General features: G+C 42.1%; 2 protein-coding genes across 8 annotated transcripts in view; one reads left to right on the forward strand and one right to left on the reverse strand.

Moving 5' to 3' along the window:
- On the reverse strand, positions 1-19,790 carry RBM18 (RNA binding motif protein 18). Of its 2 annotated transcripts, none has more exons than XM_042912165.1 (6): positions 19,689-19,790; positions 16,692-16,810; positions 9,081-9,207; positions 5,778-5,864; positions 4,001-4,086; positions 1-459 (listed from the first exon to the last, which is right to left on the reverse strand). In XM_042912165.1, exons 2-6 carry the CDS (start codon positions 16,802-16,804, stop codon positions 300-302), a joined length of 573 nt encoding a protein of 190 aa, XP_042768099.1. In that variant the 5' UTR covers positions 16,805-16,810; positions 19,689-19,790; the 3' UTR covers positions 1-299. The 2 variants fall into 2 exon arrangements, with proteins under 2 accessions (XP_042768099.1, XP_042768098.1); XM_042912164.1 differs by having other exon boundaries at positions 16,692-16,820.
- MRRF (mitochondrial ribosome recycling factor) overlaps positions 19,691-21,640 on the forward strand; it is a 54,015-nt gene continuing 52,065 nt past the window's right edge. For 2 of the 6 annotated variants that reach the window (XM_042912156.1, XM_042912157.1), the window contains exon 1: positions 19,691-19,912. In XM_042912156.1, the coding sequence (XP_042768090.1) occupies positions 19,719-19,912 (194 nt within the window). In that variant the 5' untranslated portion in view covers positions 19,691-19,718. The other 4 variants (XM_042912161.1, XM_042912163.1, XM_042912158.1 and 1 more) reach the window with 4 other exon arrangements.

Consider the following 21,640-nt stretch of genomic DNA (forward strand, 5'->3'; position numbering starts at 1 on the left):
TCTCTGGCATACTATATAATGTTTCTGGAGTTACAAATCCAAACACACCAGCCAACTAGAGCATCCCAATGTTCCAATCACAATTTTGGATACAATCCTATTTATTCTGGATGACGCTCAATTCCACACATACTTCAGGGAAGAAACATCCATGAGAACATCCAAAAATGTTACGCTACCAAACATTAACAGTGATTGTGCTCTGTTGGGTAGTACCATTCACATCTACAAAGTACAAAGGCAGAGGATTTCAGGTGTGAAGACCAATTGGCTTTTGCTGCTACAATAATTCATAACCATCATCTTCGAGATTTCCAAGCTGTTCTAGAATAAGGAGTAGTCCTTTTTTTATCTGGAGGCTTAAAGTAGGAATAAACAGGTGCTGCTGGATACTCTGCGTCAGGATTTTCTGCCATCATTTTCAGCTTGGCTTCAATGGCTTTTATCTTAGCAGTGACACTGGAAAAAGGACAGCAGAGGATCAGAGCGGGCCTGAGTGCATTCTGAAAATACTCGCGTACTTCATCTTCCTTGTGTCTTTTTTGGCGGATCAGAGAAGCAACAAGATACTCAAATATGAATATGCGAATATTTCACATAAAACACACACAATAACATTTTAAGAAAAAAATCAGGGCTGCCTCGGTGGCTTAGTCAGTTGAATGTCCAACGATTTTGGCTCAAGTCACGCGTGATCTCGTGGTTTGTGAGTTCAAGCTGTGCGATGGGCTCTACGCTGACAGTGTGGAGCCTGCTTGGGATTCTCTCCCCAATCCCCGCCCCTCCTTCCCTCGCACGCACTCTCTCTCTCAAAATAAAGAAACGTTAAAAAACAAAAACAGAAACAGAAACGATCAAACCTGAACCATCTATTAAATTTTTACCAAAAACCCAGACACTGTTAGGAGTACATCACATAGGCTACATTTAATCTTCAGACACACACACTGTTTGACACTGTAGGGCCTGGCAGATAGTAGGCACTCAAATAATTCATAGAGAAATTGAAAGCAGGGTCTTGTATGAATGAATAAACAAAATGTGGTATTAGATCACATTTTGGAATATTATTCAGCTTTTAAAAGGAAGGGAATTCTGACATAATGCCACAACGTGGATGAACCACGAGGACATTAAGCTAAGTGAAATAAGCTTGTCACAAAAAGACAAATATGGGATGATTACACTTGTATAAGGTACTTAGACTAATCAAAATCAGAGGTAGAAAGTGGCACGGTGGTTTCCAGGAGCTTGGGGGAGGTGGGAATGGGAAGTTATTACTTGATGGATATAGGGTTTCAGTTCTACAAGATGAAAAGAATTATGGGGAATGATGGTGGTAATGGTCGTACAACATTACAAATGTATTTAGAATCACTGAATTGTACACTTCAAATGGTTTAGATGGTGGGGTGCCTGGGTGGTGCAGTCGGTTAAGTGTCTGACTCTTGGTTTTGGCTCAGATTATGATCTCATGGTTTGTGAGTTCGAGCCCTGCAGCTCCGGCCTGGGATTCTCTTTCTCCCTTTCTCCCTCTCTCTCTGTCCCTCCTCTGCTGTCTCTCAAAATAAATAAACTTAAAAAAAAAAAAAAAAAGTAGACCAAGACTAGGTCAAATAGAGTTTAAAAAAAAAAATGGTTAAGATGGTAAGTGCTATTTTATATGCCTTTCACCATGGTTAAAAAAAAAAAAAAATTGGAAAAAAAATTCGTGTAAGATCGAAAACATTATAAGGTGGGTTATACTCATTTTGCAGATGAAAAAACTGAGGCACAGAAAGGTTAACTTGCCCAATATTATTTAGCTAGTAAGCAGTAGAGATCTGAACACAATTGGATCCAAGAGCCCATGCTATTAACTACTACATTGTACCATTTTTTGAATCACTGAGTAATAATGGAAGAAACACCTTGGAAATCCTACAAAATCTCTTTTTACTAATAAATGTGTGTTTATAAATGCAATCATTTATGGAGTTACAATGAGCCAGGCACTGTGCCCAGAGTTTTACTGATATTGTTTCTAATCCTTGTGATAACATCCATGTTTTATAGATAAAGAAATGCAGGGAGGTAGTAACTTGCCCAGGGGTCACACAGCTAACAGACTGCACGGCCAGGATTCAAACCCAGTTTGTTATCACCCAAACCCCTGCTCCTTCCTCTCCATCAGGTTGGGAGCTGCACAGCCCTGTATCAGAGAGAAGGGGTGAGGAGACACTGCCCACGTTGGGAGGAATTCTCTTTGATGGAGGTCATTGCCATCCCTGGACCAGAATGCAAAGCACTCAGGCAGTGGATATTCTATGACCCCTGGTTTCCTTTCCATTTGCAAAGCGGTCAGTGATCTATAGTCAGGGAGACAGAAACCTGGAAGGGGATGTATACAATGGTCTTTCAGAAATCCTCAAAAAGTGTACATCTGCTCCTATATACTCATAACTTTACATGGTCAATGTAAAATTAAAACCCTAGGTTACAATAAAAAAGAACACCAAGGTATTACCAAGATGCATTCCAGCACCTTCTCCTCTCCATTAGTGGGATAGCCAGCTGTTTGTTCAGGAGTCACCAAAAAGCAACCTTCTCTAATTAGGTATAGATGTTAATAGAAAGATGTAAGCTGAGGTTCTCTGGATAACAAAATAAATGGAAAACACTAGGCTGTTTAGTATAGACGCAAACACTGAAAGTAAAATTAAAGACATGTTCATTGCAACAGAGAGCAGCAGACATTAATGCAGTGGTCTCCTCCCAACAGGAGTTAGATTTATAAAAACCTCCATGAAAACTGAGTTGTGATCATGGAGATTCAAACTTTATGGGGAAAATGGCATAGTGGATAGGGTTCCCAGTGAACCTACAATAGTCATCATACTTTTTCTTTTTTTTTTTTTTTAATTTCTGGGAGCACAAAATAGTAAAAGAGGACAAAATTAGGAAATATCAATTATATTAACTATTATATTTAATATTTGTCATCGACATATTAAATGTATTATATTAAATGTTATAATATAAAAAATGTAACTTACCAAATATTAAGTATTAAATATTTTAAGTGTAGTAATATTGTAAATATATAAAGCAATGACATTAAATTAGTAACTATAAAATTAATTTACTGAATTTTGAAGTCCAGTAGTCCTAGCTTTGACTCTGGAATCTGTTATTTGCTACCTGTGCCATCTTGACCAAGATATTTTACCTTGCTGAGTGTCAGTTTCCTCCGAAATAAAATAAGTGTTACAGTATTTTTACCGGCATTTTTATAATTAAGTGACATATGGCATGTGAAGTGTTCAGCACAGTGCCTGCTTTATAGTAAACTCAATAAATCCTGGCTATTGTTATTGTTAAAATTTCTCCCCAGGCTATAATGCAGGGAAAAAAAAAAAAACCAAAAAAAACCCAAACAACAAAAACCCTCTACTTCTGCTCAACCATCCACTTAACTTCCCCTTTCTCCACCCAACTCTTCATTCCTTCTGTTTTGAATTAACTCCAAAGAAGTAACTGACAGTTTGTGCACACTAGAACCAACACAGCTACAGTCGCTGAAGTGGCCCAGAGAATGAACGAGCTGCACACTAACACTCTGCAGAAAGGAATTCACGGCTGGGGAGGAATTAGCATACGTATAATGACAAAGCCAGCAAGACTCAAGCCCTCATTAAAATGCTTGTTTTCAGCTTAAGGACCGTCTGACCGTGCCTGCGTATTCCTGTGCCAAGCACAATGGCTGGTACGCGGCAGGTATATGCAGCTGTTTTTGAGTGAATGAATTCTGTAAGTCCGTGATCTTGGGGGTATGGGAGGAGAGACTATTACGCGTTCTAGAGATTAACTGAACACATCTCTCAAAATGTCAGAAGTTGACAGGTTCTGTCACAAACTAAGAGTCTAAAGATCCATTGAAGTACGAATGAAGGCTTGGAACGGAGCAGTGGCTCACGCTCTCGAATTCTCATTTGTGTCCTTCTATAGCACCCCATCTTACCTCAGGTTAGACTGAGTGGGCTCAGTGCTGGAGGACGGCTCAAGACTGATAGGAAGGATCTTATCATTCTTGTTATGATCATATCTCTGAAAGAAAAAGGGAAATCACTTCACTTGAACAAAAACCAGCCCTTTACTATAGTGCATAAGTTCAAAAACTCCAACCCCATCAGTGTACCGTTGGCATATTTCTAGACAATCTTCGGACTGCTTTACATTTAGAACCTATGCAAAACTCCACACAGGTTTGGCCTAAAAGCTACAAATTTAGAAAAAGAAGTTTAAAAGAAGCTTCCTATCTAGCCACTAGTCTGCCTTATTTGGTAGGGAAAGAACGTCAACTTTCAAATTCACAGATGGTACAAATACACAATAGGAGTCCCCTCTTACATCCTCTTACAGTATTTATTTTGCTTTATTCAAAACACTTTAAAATTTTGCTAGATTTCTGCCAAGCACCAAGCATAACATTCAACTCTCAACAGGTCTGAGTGGAGAAGAAAAGTAGCAATAAAAGCTCCCAGCCACTGATACAGAGAACATCCTATAGCAAAAGAACAGTTTAATGTGAAGTCAGATAATTATACACCCCTTGTAAAAAGTAAATTAAATATTAAAGAGCAATCAGGCCCTCTGGTCAAAGACTTATAGGAGAAGAGAACTGCAAGGCACAGAGATTCTTAAACGAAAGATGGGAACAGAGGATGATTTCTCTTGCGTGTCTTTTCAATGAGACACAGAATGAGAAAATGACAGCCAGTCTGGCAAATGAGACTTGATTTTCTTTTGAGTAAAAAAGCATTTGGTAATTCTCCCCGTTGTTTCTATGTTTAAGGCAATGTGTCCTAGAAATTGAGAAGGCTCTGTGATTACCTGAGATACTCAGAAGGATACAAAGTGTTGGAGCTCTGTTTTTCAGTCTGGACACCGAGCTCCAAAGTTTAATTTCTGTGACTCTTTACTGGGAAGCTTGATGGGTAGGGGGCCTCTGATCAAAAGCCGTGCTCCTATAGCTAAAGACTGAAGCTCTAATTTTAACCGCTACGGATCTTGTTGCAGGCAGGTCTGTCAACACCCCACCACGAAGGAAGCGACTCAACTCTTGGGATTGCTCTGGTCCACATCCTTCTCTACCTTTGTGCCAGGTAACACAGAATGCCATTCTTTTTTTTTTTTTTTTTTTAATGGTAATTATCTTTTCCAGTGCATTTTTCCAAGAGACCAACTATAAAGATGAACAAGGCCATTTGCCACTTCTAGGGCCTTGGAGACAATTCAGACCCTGCAAAGTCCCACAAATAACTCTCAAACTCTCTGGAGTGATGAGATGCCAGGAATTTAAGCACTCATACAAACTACCCATTTCTCAAGCGTTTAGAATAAACATATTCAAACTCTCCACAGAATGGAGAGGCTGGGAACAGTCTAATAATGCCTAAAGCAACTAATTTTAAAAATAAATGCATTTTTTCCTCCAAAGAACAACCCCCACCAAAAACATGATAGAGGTCTGAGTATACACATCAGCCACATGGAAAAATCAATCAAAAACAGAATCTGTGGGTATGTGGAGAGAAACAATGAAGGAACTTAATCCCTCCTGAGATGTTTCTCAAAAGAAAAATCTGGCAACACACATGGTAAATACAAGTAGGAGACCAAAGTATGCCTGCTCCAGATGTGAAGAGGCTGGGATGCAAACGGGTAAGTGGACAACGGTCTTTTGGAAAACTCCTTAGGGTGAGCTTGGTGTGGTCTTTCTAGCCCAGCAGGCTTACCTTGACTTGAGCATGTGCCCATCGCACCACCAGCTTCTTAGACAGAGCCAGCTTGCCATTGAGACACTGGATGGCTTGTTCCGCCTCCTGTGCAGGAAAGGGACAGATGTTCGTCAAAAATTCATGTGCCTCATAGGGCCTCACCAGCTTTGAAGGCTGTGATTCCAACCGGACTGCTTCTGAGAAACAACTGGCAAAGGATTTACAATTTAAATAAATTAAAAAAAAAAAAAAGGCATGATAGCAGAAAGGGTGTGAGTTTTATAAAGTTGGTCAAACAGAAACGCCAACCCCGGCTCTGCCAATTACTGGCAGTGGGATAGCTGGCAGGTCCCTCCCTTAAGCTCTGTGAATATTAGCTTCTTCATCTCTACAACATGGACACTACTACTTGTCCCTCACTGGTTGGAGGGAGGAGGAAGAGTGCATGTAAAGAAAGCATGGAGCATGTGGTAAGCACTCAACCACTGTTAGCGCATTGTTCTTATCAGGGGATACCTTTCTATACACTTCTGTCTGCGAGGACCCACTGTGCTAGGAAATTTACCGTAACTATACCCCAGACGAGGGCTTACACTCCCTGGATCCAAAGTGAGAAACAGTAATGGCTTCAAAGGATACGGGAGTGAAGGAAACTAGGCCGGAAAAAGCAGGAGTGAGTCAAAGAGCCTGTGAGCAAGGTATTTGTGTGAGCCAATCTATGCACCTGGTTTTGGGAGCCAAAAGTTCCCTGACCCTTTCCCCATCAGATACAGGAGGAACAAGGTTAAAAGGAATTCCTGAAGCTGGATTAAGAGTCACTCTAGGACATTCCCAGGAAGCCTGGTTGTACTTTTCCATCCTGCCAAACCTTCTCTGCTCCATTTGTATCCCTGAGGCATTCAGCCAAGTGTAACCCACATCTACCAGGGGGTGAAGAAGCCCTTAAGGAACCGGAGCAGGAACAAGAGTGGATCTGACACTGCAGTGTAATACCACCAGACATTCCAGTCTGGTTTTACTGGTGATTCTCTTGTTCCTCCAGAGCTCGCCAGCATGACAGTCAACAAACACCTGAGTGTTCACTATGTGTCAGCCATTGGACAGTCAATGACATCCTCGCTTACCAGTTAGAGAGACAGATAAGAGACATTTTATTCTCCTTTTTAGTTTCATCTAGGGAATTAGAATTCACATGGCATTCTCTATTAATTCTGCAGCATCGGCAGTAGTAAGGAGATAAAAGTTTTAAAAATGCCAGCAAGGAGATAAATGTTTTAAAAAATTTTTCCTATCTTTGTACGTCATTTCAAAGTTTGTGTATTCAACAATATTAAATGCCAACTGTATTTTCCTATGTACCCTCATCTATTCTCTCAACTTCCTGTAAGCAAAGGAGGGTATTTTTAATCCCCATTTTAATTTTACTATTATTATTATTTTTTTTAACATTTATTTATTTTTGAGACAGAGAGAGACAGAGCATGAATGGGGGAGGGTCAGAGAGAGGGAGACACAGAATCTGAAACAGGCTCCAGGTTCTGAGCTGTCAGCACAGAGCCCGACGCGGGGCTCGAACTCACGGACCGCGAAATCATGACCTGAGCCGAAGTCGGCCGCTTAACCGACTGAGCCACCCAGGCACCCCTTAATCCCCATTTTTAAATGAAAACTGAGCCAAAAGAGGTCAAGAGACTTGCCCAAAGTTCATAAATAAAAGAGCCAGCAATAGAAGCTAGGCTTTGTAATTTGTAGTCCAGTGTTTTAAAACCACCATATCCCCACCATGACCACTGATTTTAATTGTAAGAATGCTCATCACACTCTATCATTAAGGAAGAATAAAGTATTTAAAAATGCTGACCATACGCAGCATTTTTTTCACTTCCCTCATTTAGAATAGCAATGTATCTCCTAGTGCCTGTCTCATTTGCAAAAGTTAGAGGAGATGGAAAGCACCCCCAGCACCGATAAGGACAAATGACACTCTCATACAGTCTCAGAGCGTACGGATACATCATTGCTTGAAGGCAACTGGCAGTCGTATCAAGAAAAAATATGCGTGGCCTTTGTTGATAGCATTCAGTTTCCATGTATACAGTAAACGTGAAAATAACTAGAGGTATGAAGATATTCACTAGCATACTGTTTACACTTGTGAATCACTGGGGACAACCTAAACAGCTAATAACTGGGGATTAATCAAATAACTTACCATACACTCCTACGATGAGATACTGTGTGGTCATCAAAAATGATGTTGAGTTACATACAACAAAATATATAAACATTAAAGATCTACATCAGTGAATTTTTACATATAAACAGCCACACTGGTGAAACCACAGTATCATGATACAGAATGTTTTCTGGATGTGTAGTAGAGGACAGAAAATTTTTAATAGACTTTGAGCGGTAAATAGGACGATATGACCTTATTTGAGTGCTCTAAGCTCTATACGTGTGTATGCATGTGTGAATGTAACGAAAGAAGAGACTAGAAAGATCTAAATAGTAACAAGAAAACTAAATATTAACAAGACTAAATATTAACAAGAATTATTTCTGGGTACTGGGCTGATAAGGAAGTCACGTCATCTATATTTTCATCTGTAATTAATATGTACTACTTTTATAACAAAAAAAACATCCAAATACAGTATTATTGAAACAATAACCAGGCAATGTCCTTCCATATGACTACTAAAGTTATAGAGAATACTAACCAGTATCTCTATATTTAGTAACGTTCAAATTCAATTTCTTTATCAAGCCATGTCCACTTAAAGGATACAATTTTACTGCAAGAAGATACATGTGTATATCATGGTTGAAGCTGAATGCTCTCTTCCTCCATATATATTCAAATCTGTACGCATTTGTTCTGAGACACTGAGAAGAAGGGTACATTTTTAAGAAATCAAAATAAAAGAGTTTGTGGGTGGCTCACCACACAGAGGGAGGGCTTCTGCACCACGGGGCAAAACTATTGAAAGAAAAGGAGGCTTTGTTGGCCTGCCACTAAAGGAACAAACAAACCAGAACAGGGAGGAGGATGTCCATGTGCTTAATGTGGGCACCCCAAAGCATCTGGTCAGAAAAGTAGGTCAGCCGCCTCAGACCGCGAGCCTGGGGAGGGTCGATTTTGAAAGCCGTTCACCCATTCCTTTACCGAGGGTCTCCTTTAGGACTCAGGGCGAGGCACAGAGGGGTGAGTCCAACACGGCTCTTGCCCACAAGGCACCATGACTTGTGCTCGGGGAGAGAGGACTAAGTAAGGAGGAGAGTACGGGAAGCACCGTGAAAGGGGAGAGGCTTCATTACCTGCTTAGTTTCGAAGTTGACAAAACAGTACCCTCGAGGCTGTCCCTCCAAAGCACCAGACTTGTGAAAGAGGAAGTCAAACTGCTTCACTGTGCCAAACTTCTGGAGGAGCTTGAGGAGGTGGTATCTGTAGAGAAAGGACAGCCCATGAATACACTGGGAACTTGGATGGCCACTCTGGCCGAAGTGGGAGATAAAAGCAGGAGATGATTTACCCCAGGATAAAATCTTGCCGCCCCCCCCCCCCCGCCCCCCTGCCTTCTCCCAAACTGCTGCGTTAGTTTATTTGGCAAACAGACTTGTTTGCCTCTATTTGGAATGGGAACTAGAATTGTCATGGCTAAGCGTCTGTCCAGCACAAAAATACCGAACAAAAAACCACACCTAACAAACAGCTGTCTGGCCCAGGAGCACCATTTGTTTTTCTTTTGGAGAAAAGCTCAAAAATAGTGTCGATCTATTTATTTTTAATCTCTTGGCAATGAACTAGCATTTGTGAATAACTACAACTCCATCAGGAACACATACCCACACTCCAAAAGCCAAAGCCTACCTTATCTCAAAAATAAATAAAGTAACACACACTCACACAAACAAAAAAACAACTTTGGAAGACTTCTGTAATAGATTCCATAATTAATCATTAGCCCTGAATTGCACTCGTGAGAAACTCTGCCAAAAACCAAACCACAGCTAGCGGCACTCCATACGTGCCTGTGAGTTTCAATCCCTGACGTGACTGAACGTTAGGGACAATGTGGAACCAGAGTGTGACCGAGGCTGGTCTCATACAGGGCAGGAGAACCTGGCCAGTTCTATAAATCACCCAGCTGTGGATAACTAATCAACCTCAGTTGTTTTCACACAGTTTATACCTTGGAGCATGGCCGATTAAAGAGTATTGATGGCCCAGGAAGACATTTTTTCCTGGTAGGAGGTTCACCCCAAGCTCTTGCTTGCCATTGTGCCCCTCATCCTCTTCTTAGATTCCTTTCTCTAACACTTATTTGGTTTCTATAGAGCTTTTAAGTTATTCAAACAGATGTGGCCTTAACAGGTTGCTGTGGCCAATCTCAATTCCGACTTCCTGTCATCTGATGTAAGGGTGAGACAAACCAACAGCTCTCCCGTTTCCTTTTCCTTTGGCCTTCCTCCTGGCATCCTCCACACTATTCAAATGGAGTCAAGGCTTTCTCTAAACAATGCTGTCCCTGTGATACTAAAAAGGTATCAGCCCACATGCTAAATCTGTTATTACTGGGAATTCTACCCCACAGGGAGTCAGTAGAGCTGTCGTTACAGCCACATTTATATTCACATTGTTTTCTAGGAGAAACTCATCAAGATTTTACTCTTGAGTAACAATCTCCTTTGGGAGGCAGAAAGATATGAAGGGGATCATAAGCTCTACATACTAAATTTGATACTAATGTACATCAACAAGCAAGCCCATTATCCTGGATCAGGTGCCTGACACAATGGAGCAAGAAAGACATAATACAGGTCTTGCACTGGGGCAGGATGCAAGGATCCCAAGGCATACTGTGAACATTAATCTGGTCTTTAGACCTGTTTTGAAAGGGAAAGCAATTGTAACTCCCTAGTTTCCAAATTCTCAGCTCCCATCAGGAGACCTCAACTGCTAGGGAGGATGTAGGTGTGGATTCTCCAGAGGAAAGGGAGACACCTCAAGTACAGATTTCTGGTTTTACTTGATTTTTGAGTAGGGGTACAACAAGGGTGAGCCTCTCAAATGTGCAGACGGATATGGGCTGGAAGAGTCTCCCCTGGGTCTTTTTTTTTTTTTTAACTTAAGTTTTTATTTTTTTAAGTCATCTCTATGCCCAGTGTAGGGCTCAGACTCGCAACCCCAAGATCAAGAGTCTCACGCTCCACCGACTGAGCCAGCCAAGCACCCTTCCCCTGAGTCTTTAACTCACAGCTGCATCTTCCACTTAATATACTCATTCAAACCTCAACACTGTGCCAGTTGCCATGAATGGTGGGTCAAACCCGTTTTTCTAAAAAACAATCTAAGGGCTGCTGTGGGCCGGTCATCTTTTCATCAGCTCCATTCTGCTTAAAAGCAGGAAGGTAAGGCGATCGGCATTTCCTAGGAAATGAATTTTAATTTACTCAGAAAAAAAAAAAAAGCCAACAGATTACTCTTTGAAAAGCTAACAAATACATTCTGCCCGAGAAGTGCGACCTTAAGATTCCAGGAACATCTGCTTAGGTCTGTGTCTTTCAACTTCTCCAGGATTTCTTTCCTTGTTTGATAATTTCTTGAAATTATCGGAACACCGAAACAAAAGGAATGAAATGTTTACTATTTTGCTTCCTGGAGATGGGGACTGTGAGCTCTGATAGTGAAAAAAAGCCTGAAGAGTCTTGCTTTCACATCTGCAAGCACTTTCACGTGCTGCTGAAGTATGGGAGGGCTCACGACTCATCAGAGCCTTGCTTCACTTCATGAAATGTGGGGCCCTGCAACTTTCAGGAGCTAGTACACCAGTCCCAACATATTTCTGCAACTTAGTGTTTTCCGTAATGGTCTTGAAAATGGCCTTCCTGCCTAGTGGCACAGAAGTAATTAGTCTACACAAATGTTAAAATAGACACCTAGACACCTACTACTTGTCAAAGACCGTAGTAGGCACTTGAACCATCCAGATGAATACAACCAGGTCCTGGCCTTCAAGGACCTCACATTCTGGTTAGAAGATAGAGATATGCAATCAAAAAATTGCAAAATGCTATGATACTTGCACACAGATGTATGTACATGAGCACACAAAGAGGCCCAATTGTGCAGGAACATGGTGGTTACTGAATATTATGTGCAAAGAAATAAAGGCGAAAGGGAATCTGCTTCATTGGAAGACAGTAAGAGTAGGGCAGTTAAGAGATGAGCTGAAAGGCAGGCAGGGGACAGACTGTGAAGGATGTTGGTGTTCTTAGTGAGGGAATTTTAATTTGATGCTGTAGGCAATGGGAAGCCAATGAAATGATATTTAAGACTGTTTTAAATGCATAATTTGTTTTAGAGAAAATTTTCTTTAAAACTTATAGAAATTACTATTTGCTGGGTCTTTATGTTCTATGCTATTAAATAGTATCACTGTGTTTCAAATTTAAGTAGCAAACAGTAAAGGCTGATTCGTGCAAACCAAGGCATTAAAAGAAAAGCATGAATCATGAAGGAAAAACAAGAATTAGCTGAGAAACACAGGTTTCTTTAGGGTTAAACACACATTCATGCGTTTACTCCCCTCTCGCATTCCAGTTCACCTCTGAAAGTCGGCCTCAGAAGGACACTTCCACCTGGATGGCTCTCCGCTGCTTTTAAGTTTACTTAGTATAACCCAGAATGACCCCCCCCTCCAAACCTGATACCCTTTCCAGCTATTCCACCAGTCAGTGTGGACATGATTCTCCATTTCTTAGGCAAGAAACATCAGGGTCATCTTCAACTCCTGTTCCCCTTTCATCCATCACGCTCTTCATCTCTCAGACTCACCTAGTGGCTTCCAAGTTCACGGTCTCTACCTGGGTGATAGATTGGCCTAGTTTCTGGCAGTCTTTCCTAGCTAATCTTCGGCATCAGTCTTTGCTCCTCCAACCCACTCTGCATACTGACGTCTCATTTCTCCACTAAAACATCACTTTCATGTTGACGTCTCATTTCTCCACTAAAACATCACTTTCATGTTGTCAGCATCCTGCTTAACACCCCCAATAAGTCTCTTCTACAACAAATTCATACTTCTTGTCTGAGTCAATTTTAAAGACCCTGTATGCATCTGATAGAACTCCATCTATCCCACTGCTGCTTTCACCCTCATTTAGTATTCAACCTTCCTTTAGTCAAAAAGGTCCTCCTGATAGTCTGCTCACACATTCTTTCTTATTTCCACTTACACCTTCCATTTAGAATGCTCCTTCTTGTACAATTTTTGCTGGCTTTGTTTCTTCTCATATTTCTCCTCATGAATTACGTAGTGGCTATTGATTTGACTTTCTATGCAAAACATTTAATATTTGAAAAAGAAAGCCTGGATTAATCCTTTCAGAGGAAACCACAGTGTGGAAAATAGATAATGTCTAAGGACATTAACTTTTTTGGCTTCTCTGTTGCAGGCACTAGCAACGATATTTGGAAATACTGTTTTTACTCTATGGTTAGACTCAGTCCCACGACAATTTAAAAGAAGTCCTTATATTTTAAAATTTAGAATAGGACACTTTAGGTTATGCTTGTTCAGTTAAATGGACTATTAGAATATCTGAGCAAGGAGCACTAAATTAGGTGATGGGAAATTAGTCCACGGCTATTTCAGTATACTGAGTCACCTCACTTAACTCTTCCTGTCCTATAAAACAGGGAAAATATTATCTTTCTCCTTGCCTCACAAGGTTGTCATGAGCTTAAATAAGAGGAACTAATACAATATTAGAGCCAGAAAAAATATTCACCCCATTAGTTGAACATTCTCACTTTGTAGGTGAGAAATATGAGGTATAATGAAGTCGGGAGGAATCAGAATAATGGAACCTGCTACCTCCACAAATCATAGGTCATCATTCCCTTAAGTCTAAATTCTACGACCTATTTAGTCATACAGATATTCTTGGCAGCTAGCATAGCCAAGAATGCTATGGGGGGTACTGCAACCACAAAGTACTGAACACAAACCATTGTGAAGCAGGATATCAGAGTGCTAGACAGTCAGTTAGCAGTACACATTCCTCTGAGAGGAGACTGATGGGCGTCCCATGTAACTTGATCAGGACTCAGATTAGTAATAAGCACATACACATAAGATGACTCGAATTAATTATCAAAAAAACTGAAAAATTGAGTGGGAAAGTCTTTTTTTTTTTTAAAACTGTTTCTGTTACCATTCATCACAGTAAATATACACTATAAATTGTCTTCTAACAAGAGGTGAGAGGCCATTTGTATAAGAGGGGCATTCAAATCAGTTTATAAGAGATCAGGAAGAGGGATGGTAAAGAGCAGGGGTATGTACAGGAAAGAGATAAGAGTGTGTTGAAAGGGGAAACAGCAGGAACTAGCAGCAATTTGTGGGTGGGGTTTAATTATGAACACTGGAGGATGCTCTGCAAACTTCTCTAAAGAATCATTAGTTTATTTTTTTTCCTTGTTTAATTTTTTATTAAAGTTTAGTTATTTTGAGAGAGGAGAGAGCGAGCGAGCACATGTGCAAGTTGCGGGGTTTGGGCGGGCAGGGAGAGAGAGAATCCTAAGCAGGCTCCTACTGTCAGCGCAGAGCCTGGCGTGGGGCTAAATCCCACTAACTGTGAGATCGTGATCTGAGCCAAGATGGAGATGGGACGCTCAGCTGACTGAGCCACCCAGTTGCCCCACGAGTCATTAGAAGTTTAAAGACCTAGATTCAAATCCCTTCTGAGATTGAACTATAAGCCAGGCACCCATATTCACGTAACATACAACATGCAATCCTACAATGCCTGGAAATGACTGTATTTTAATAATTCATGTAGGCCCATCATTACCCACCTTGAGAGGAACAGGATCTAGAAGTTTATGTAACTCAAAAACTTGGAAGGAAATCACACATTTCCATAAGACCTACCTTACTAACATGCTAGGTTTCTTTGCTATAATTAAGTAAATTAAATGAGATAACGCTCAGCGTTTCATGCTAACCACAGCTACAACTGTCATATCTTCAAAAAGAAATTTATTATTATTTAGTCAGTGTGTTTGGCAGAGAAAATGTTTTGAGATAAGGAATCCATAGAAGAAAAACAATAGCAGGTGACACAGAAGTGGGGAAGCCACAGGAAGGCCCCGCAAAGCCCTGATCTGCAGCTCAGTCCATGATGTCCACCTTTGGCCTGACATAAAAGGGGCAGAGATACCAGTGGGAAAGTTTTGATTCAATGTTTCTGTTAATGCTCCAACAGAAGAAAACATGGATATACTCTTAACTTCTGACATAAACTGAGGTGGTAGATGCCCATTTGAACTTTCCTATCCAGCAGCAGGACACAATCAGAACAAGAGTCTCATTACGGTGAGTTGCAGCCAAAACAACGAACAGTGTTTCCATGTTCCGATTTCCATTCAGAGAAGCAGAGTGGGAACGGAAACCACTCTGGGGAGCAACCCCTCACAGCCTGGCTTTTAGATGATGGAAACAGCTTCTCTGATCAACACTCATAATTGAGAGGCTGGGCTGATTCACACATTCATTCATCCTCAAAGCCATAAGCCATAAAGGGAACCAAAATAAATGCACAGTCCACAGTCCAGGGCCCCATTGACCAAAGTAACATAATATGGGGACAACATATGTTAAATGGCATAATTCCTAGAGGAACCTGAAGTTAATTTCATTTAGCTGATCTGAACTTCAGCAGAATTAAGAACTAAACTTTCTGTTACCATCCTGACCCATTAGTTCACATCCTTTTCCTCTCTCCCAGTCCCAATCCTATATACACCTCCTCTTATCCTAGACTCAAGTAAGCAGGTTCTCTTGTCTCCTCTCACCTTGCCTTTAACACCATTCCACAGGGACTGCCTTTTAGGACTGATGACATATTCCACGCCTGCTTTAAGCACTGATCCCACACAGCTGGATCTATTCACTCCTTACCATCCTGCCACCAACTACAGCCCTGTACCTACTGAACAACTGGGGGAAGGAAACACCTCTTAACTCTCTCCTGCTAAGAAAGTACTTTCCACTATAATGGCCACCACGGAAAGAGTGGGGAGTCAGGACAATTTCATTAGTTTTGTTACCCCGGGCAAGGCACTTCTGTGTTTGGGATCTCAGTTTCCTCTACTGTAGGATAAGAGAACTGGATCCTGTCAGAGGTTTTCAAGTGTGCTCCATGGAGTCCTGTAACATGGAGTCCTCTAACTGACTGCCAAAGAAAGGGTGGCAGTTGCCAAAAGGCTTTGGGTGGACCTCTTCCCCACTTTAATCAGCAGAGCTCTGAGCTTGTATTTTATAAACAGGTTCTGATTACTTTAAGACAAGGTTCCTCAGATTTAAAAAGTCTGAAAACTGCTTAGTGTGGTACTTGGCACAAACAGGCACCATACCATTTAGTGAATGAATGAAAACCAAAGGGGCTGACGTGATTTCTAAGATGCCTTCCAGCTCTGACCTTCTATGGTTCCATGGCTGCTTAACATGAATTACAGTCAAGCGGTACCCTCTGCCTGTTGGTGAAGGTACTGAGACGTCTGCTGGTTCCCTCATTTTGAGGAATAAAAGTATGCTGTGGCTTGATTCTAGAAAATAATGTCCTGTAGTCACTGGGTACAAGGATTCAAATTGGTGAAAAAAAAAGAACATCTTCGGCAAGTAAGAAAAATGAAGTATATGTTTTAAAGAATACCCACGTCTGTGTTCTTGCAGAACAGTCCAAATATAAGAAAAATGTCAACATAACAGGTTAATAACAAAAGCATGTACCCTTCAAAGGTAATTAAAACATAAATAAAAGGGCGAAAATATATCCTACATCTCTTGAAAATTCTTCTGAACACCACCACTACAAACATCCCAGTTTTGTAGGCAACAAATTAAGATGACTTAGACTCACTCTGTGATCTTGGGGTCCAGGTTGCCAATCCATAACCGGTGCCCTTCCTGTAGGGAACCCTCTGAAAGGATGGATGCGTTCTCCAGGGGAAGAGTTTTGGTTTCTGCTTCCATCAATCTCTATGAAATACTAAAGAAAACGTGAACATTCAGGCAGGAGAGGAGCAGCACTGTGTGAACAGGAGACTTCAAATTCAATTCAACAAACATTTATTCAAGGAGGGCAAGCCCTGGGCAGTTCTTCAAAGGCCTCAGTTATTCCACAACCAGGGCCCCAGCACCAGTTCCCTTGGGACAGCTCCTCTGGCAGCCAGAGTACAAGAGCTTCCATTTAAGGTGAAAGGGGTGTGGTTCTGCGTGCAGACACTAAAGTTTTCCTCTTTTGAAGCCAGAGGCCGACTGGGCGGGAGGCCAAAGTCTTTATTACTACATGATACTCCAGTTCAAAAACTGTCACCCAAAATAAGTCTTGGAAACCACCAGAAAGAGAGTCTTAATGGCACTGAGGGAGATGGGTGGGAAAGTGCAGTTATACGTCTCTTCCTCATGGATGAGGCAATACACGAAATTTAAAGCTATAGATTTAGGAATCAGAACTGGGTTTGAAAGCAGGCTGTGTGACTTGGTGAATTGCCAGAACATTCTAGGCCCCTGTTCCCTCATATACACTATGAATGGAAATAACAGTTTTTATCTTACAGGGCTGTCGGGAAGACTAAAGATAATGCATGAAAAATCATTAAACACTGCATCTAACAACAGTAAGCAATCAATCAATGTTTGCTAGTATCGTGTTTAATAGTTTGGAAGAGACTCAGAGAAGAGACTAACTTCCTCCTAAGTCATTCCAGTTGCACCGTTTACTAGCTGCGTAACCTTGTGCAAGTTACTTAGCCACTTGTGCCTCAGTTTCCTCATCTGAAAAGAGAATGACCCCTCACAAAAGTTGTGCGGATTCACGGAGTTAACACACTCAAAGCATTAAGAACAATGTATGGCACCTGAGGAGTTTTCAATGAATGTTAGCTTAAATTATCACTAGTCTTCGATCTGGAAAGGACTCATCTCACAACCAAAAAAGGAGGCTGAGGGTTATGATGGAGACAGTAGTGGCAAGAGAAAAAACGCTGGTGTCAGAAGACCTGGTTTCAAATTTTGGCATTTCCATTGGAAGTCACTTCTTTCTAAGCTTGTTTCCTCATCTCTACATATGAAACCTTGCCCTGCTTGTAACTTAAGGGTGCTGAGAAGGCCAAAGATGAGATGACAGATGCAAAGCAAAGCTTTAACAAATATATCATGTGGTAGAGAAAGAAAAAAAGGGCTGGGAAGATGGCAGGCTGTGCCAGACTTTACAACTCCTTGCTCTAGGAAACAGATACTTTGTAACCCGAAGTACCTCAGAGGGTAGTGCTTGCAGGAACGGTCTTAAAAACAGCAGGTGACATACACTGATCACCGCCATTACCTCTTATTCATCTCAGCATAGCCCATGAAGTCTGGTACGCAGTGGGTGCTAAGTTATTGTTAATAACACGTTTATCCAGCCCCTCACGTGAGGGTATTATTCTACCTTTCCCACTCTCGTCTTCAATCTGTTCAACAAAGTGTGACAAGCAACTGCTAACTGCTAAGCCCATGGCTTATGTGCTGAAAAAAGAGAAATGAATAAGCTTGTAGTTCTTGCTCTTACCTCCTGAGAGAAAGGTGAAACACACAGAAACAGAATCCCAGGAGTGGAAACACACCAGGAGAAGCATTCTGTATTCTCTGTGCTTTCCTATCCTCCTATTTTCCGACAGATCATTCATTCATTCCAAAAAGAAAAACTGAGCTTCTATTTCTAGGCATTGTCTAGGACAAAGCAGTAAACAAATAAGCTCTCTGCGCTTGGAATGCTCATGGTTTGGAGGAGGGGCGGGACAACACAAACACAAGATAAATAAACAAGGGATAATTAGCGACAGAGCTGCAAACTCAATTTAGCAAGGTGATCTGACACGGAGACTGGGGTTGGACTACTTCAGCATCAGTGGAGAGGGAAGGCCTCTCTAAAAGAGACAACATTTGCGATGACACTTCAATCACAGGACCTTCTCGGATTTTCTCATGTCTGAAAACAGGAATACCCACTACTACTTAATATGACAAAAGGGTAGCATGTTTTAGTGGCAAGAGTGCGGGATATGGGGCCGAAAGATCTGTATTCAAATCCTGGCTTTGGCACCCAGTTATTGTGTGACTTTAGCTAAGTGTCTTTCCAGAAAAGCTTTTCCTAAGAGTAGAGCCATAGCCACCTTTTCTTTCTGTATACTGCTCATTCAACGTTATTTACTATTCTATTTTGTTTCCCTCACCAGAATGTAAGCTCCTGGAGGACCTTCCTATCCTGGACATAGTTCCATTCACAGCATTTAGTACACTGCCTGGTGCTCAATATTAACTGAATGAATGAACGGGGCTCCACTTGGAACCTCATTTCCTTCTTCCTTTCTAGAATGGGCACGATTATCCCTAACTCATGGGTCGTTGAGGGGTTTAAATAAGAGTATCTGTGACAGTTTAGCACTGGGCCTTTTGTAAAAGCGTAATAAGATCAAGACGGCATGCGACCATTAAAATCTTTTAGGTTTGCAATGGCGACAATCCCCTAGATTAACAGAGATCACAAAAAACGCTTGTTACATCTATCCTCGCAGTCAAACTGCAACCGCCTGGAAGGCAAGAATAATCCTACAGGGAATAAAGTCCAGAGAAGCAAAGCCACTTGTTCCTAAAGCTAAGGGTAATGGCAGGGTCAAGCCTGGAACCCCGGCTTCCCGATTCCTGGCCGCGAATTCCCAGATGCAATGGGTCATTTCTCGGATTGTTATTTCCGGGCTAGCGGCGGGACAATCCGGGGCGGGGCCTGAGAAGCCGTCTTGCTAGGGCAGCCTCCTCTACGAGCCCCTCGCGGGGCCGGCGCTCAGGTGCAGGGGCGCCTCGCGGCGGGACTCACCTCGTGGCCTCGGCGTCGTCCCCTCGGCTCATGCCCCAGAAACAGGTCCCGACCCCGCAGCCCGACGGCCCTCCAGGCGCGTCCACCTCAACGTCGCCCGCTGCCAGGCCGTCGGTGACGCGCTACGCCTGCGCCGCCGCGCCGCCCCGTGACGTCATGGCGCCCGCGCCGCCGCCGTCTCCGCGGTCGCGTGGGTCTTTTCCTAGTAGCCTGGGCGATAGCTGGTGAGTGGCCTCTGCAAGGCCTCGAGGCGCGCGCTGGATCCGGGTGCCAGAGACCTCTACTCAAGCATCTCTGGGGAACCTGAGGGAGTCTGATCACCGTACCCTGACCGGTTCCATTCGAATCCGGCTTGACCTTTAAGACTGGGGGCGGGACCTGTCGCTTCCGCGAGATTTTCGTGGGGTGGGGGCGGGGCTTGTCCCCTCAGCTACGAACTTCGAGGATGCGGAGGGGAGGGTGCTTATTCAATAGCATCCCCTCCTTTGTAGCCCACTATCTGGCAGGAACATTTAGTGTTCAGAACTATCCCACGGGGGTAGGTATTATTACCCCCCCATGATGAAGAAATGGAAGCTCAGAGAAATAACTTTATCAGGGTCATGCGGCTAGTGAGGGATGGAGCTTAAATTACAAAGCCTTAACTTTTAACCATTACTCTGTGCCTTCCCTCAGCAAACAGTTGTCATTTCAGTAGCCGTTGTCTAGTTACAAAGTGTTTCTGCAGCCCTTACCTCGTTCGATCGTCCTGGTAACCCTGACAAATAGTATTGTCATTTACATTTTACCTAGGAGATTGAGGTCCAGGGAGTGTGATCTATCTGAGGTCACATATCTAGGAAGTGCTAGAACCAGGACTCTTTCCCAGGTCTTCTCTAAGTTTGGTGCCTTTTTTCCTTTCACCGCACTCTACTGCATTTTCCAGAATCTTGGAGAGCTTTTTAGTTCGAAAGAATGAAAACCTGAACTGACCCTTCATTTTGCAGTTGGCGAAACACAATCTAGGTAGGAGAAGTGGTTTGGTACAAGTCACATGTCACTGGAGAGCTGCCACAAATGCTTTTTGTAATACAGGTGGTTATGAATCTAAAGAGGATTGTTGGCAGGGAGTGATGAGAGGAATATTGGGATCTGTACCTTCTAGCTCTTAGGCAAAAGTTGTTTCTCTACCTGTTAAAGTGTGTCATCCTCCTTTGGTTACATCAGGGACATGATTCTATACTATAGTCATGATGCTGTGAATAGTCAGATACTATGTAGTCAGTTGCTGCAAATACCTGTATGTGGCACTGAATTCAGAGAGCATACCCTACTATCTCTATGTGAAAAATCTGGGAGACTAAGAGATGATTGAAGCACTGTTGGGAAGTAGAGCCCAGGACCTTCAATCTGAGGCTTAGAGTCCAGATCTTGCACTGTAATTGTGACCTTGGGCAAGGACTTAATCTTTCTGGACTTTCATTCATGTATGTATTCATCACTCATATTCAGTGTCTTCTGTATTCAGGGACTGTGCTATGCTGGAGGTACAGCAGTGAACAAGAGAACCAGAGATCAGTCTTTGTGGTGGTTATAGTCTCAGGGAGGGATGTAGGCAGTGATCAAATAACTACACAGCTAATAACTATTAGCTGATACTGTTTAAGTGCTATGAAAAAAGTATAGGGTGTTGATGAAAGTGGGCTACAGGACATTTGACCGAGTTGGACTGGAGGAGACAGCCAAGAAAGGCATCCTCTGAGAAAGTGATGCTTAAGCTGAAATCTGAAAGAAAAATGAGAGCTGGTTCATTAAAGAGGTGGGGGAAGATCATTCCAAGCAGATTCAACTTCAGCATTATGTTTGAAGACCCAGGAGCAGGAGGAATATTCAAGGAAATGAAAAATCATTTTGCTTATTTGTAAAATGTGGGTGGTAATTATGAATTTGGTTATGAGATAATACATGTGAAA

The sequence above is a fragment of the Panthera leo genome, chromosome D4 (genome assembly GCF_018350215.1).
Source record: "Panthera leo isolate Ple1 chromosome D4, P.leo_Ple1_pat1.1, whole genome shotgun sequence".
Lineage (NCBI taxonomy): Eukaryota > Metazoa > Chordata > Mammalia > Carnivora > Felidae > Panthera > Panthera leo.

Excerpts from the sequence above, each read along its gene's own strand:
- RBM18 (XM_042912165.1), bottom strand. The coding sequence starts at position 16,804 with ATGGAAGCAGAAACCAAAACTCTTCCCCTGGAGAACGCATCCATCCTT. Across the intron at positions 9,208-16,691 it reads CTGGACCCCAAGATCACAGA|ATACCACCTCCTCAAGCTCC; the intron begins GTGAGTCTAAGT and ends CTTTCTCTACAG. Across the intron at positions 460-4,000 it reads CCCACTCAGTCTAACCTGAG|TGTCACTGCTAAGATAAAAG; the intron begins GTAAGATGGGGT and ends TCCTTTTTCCAG.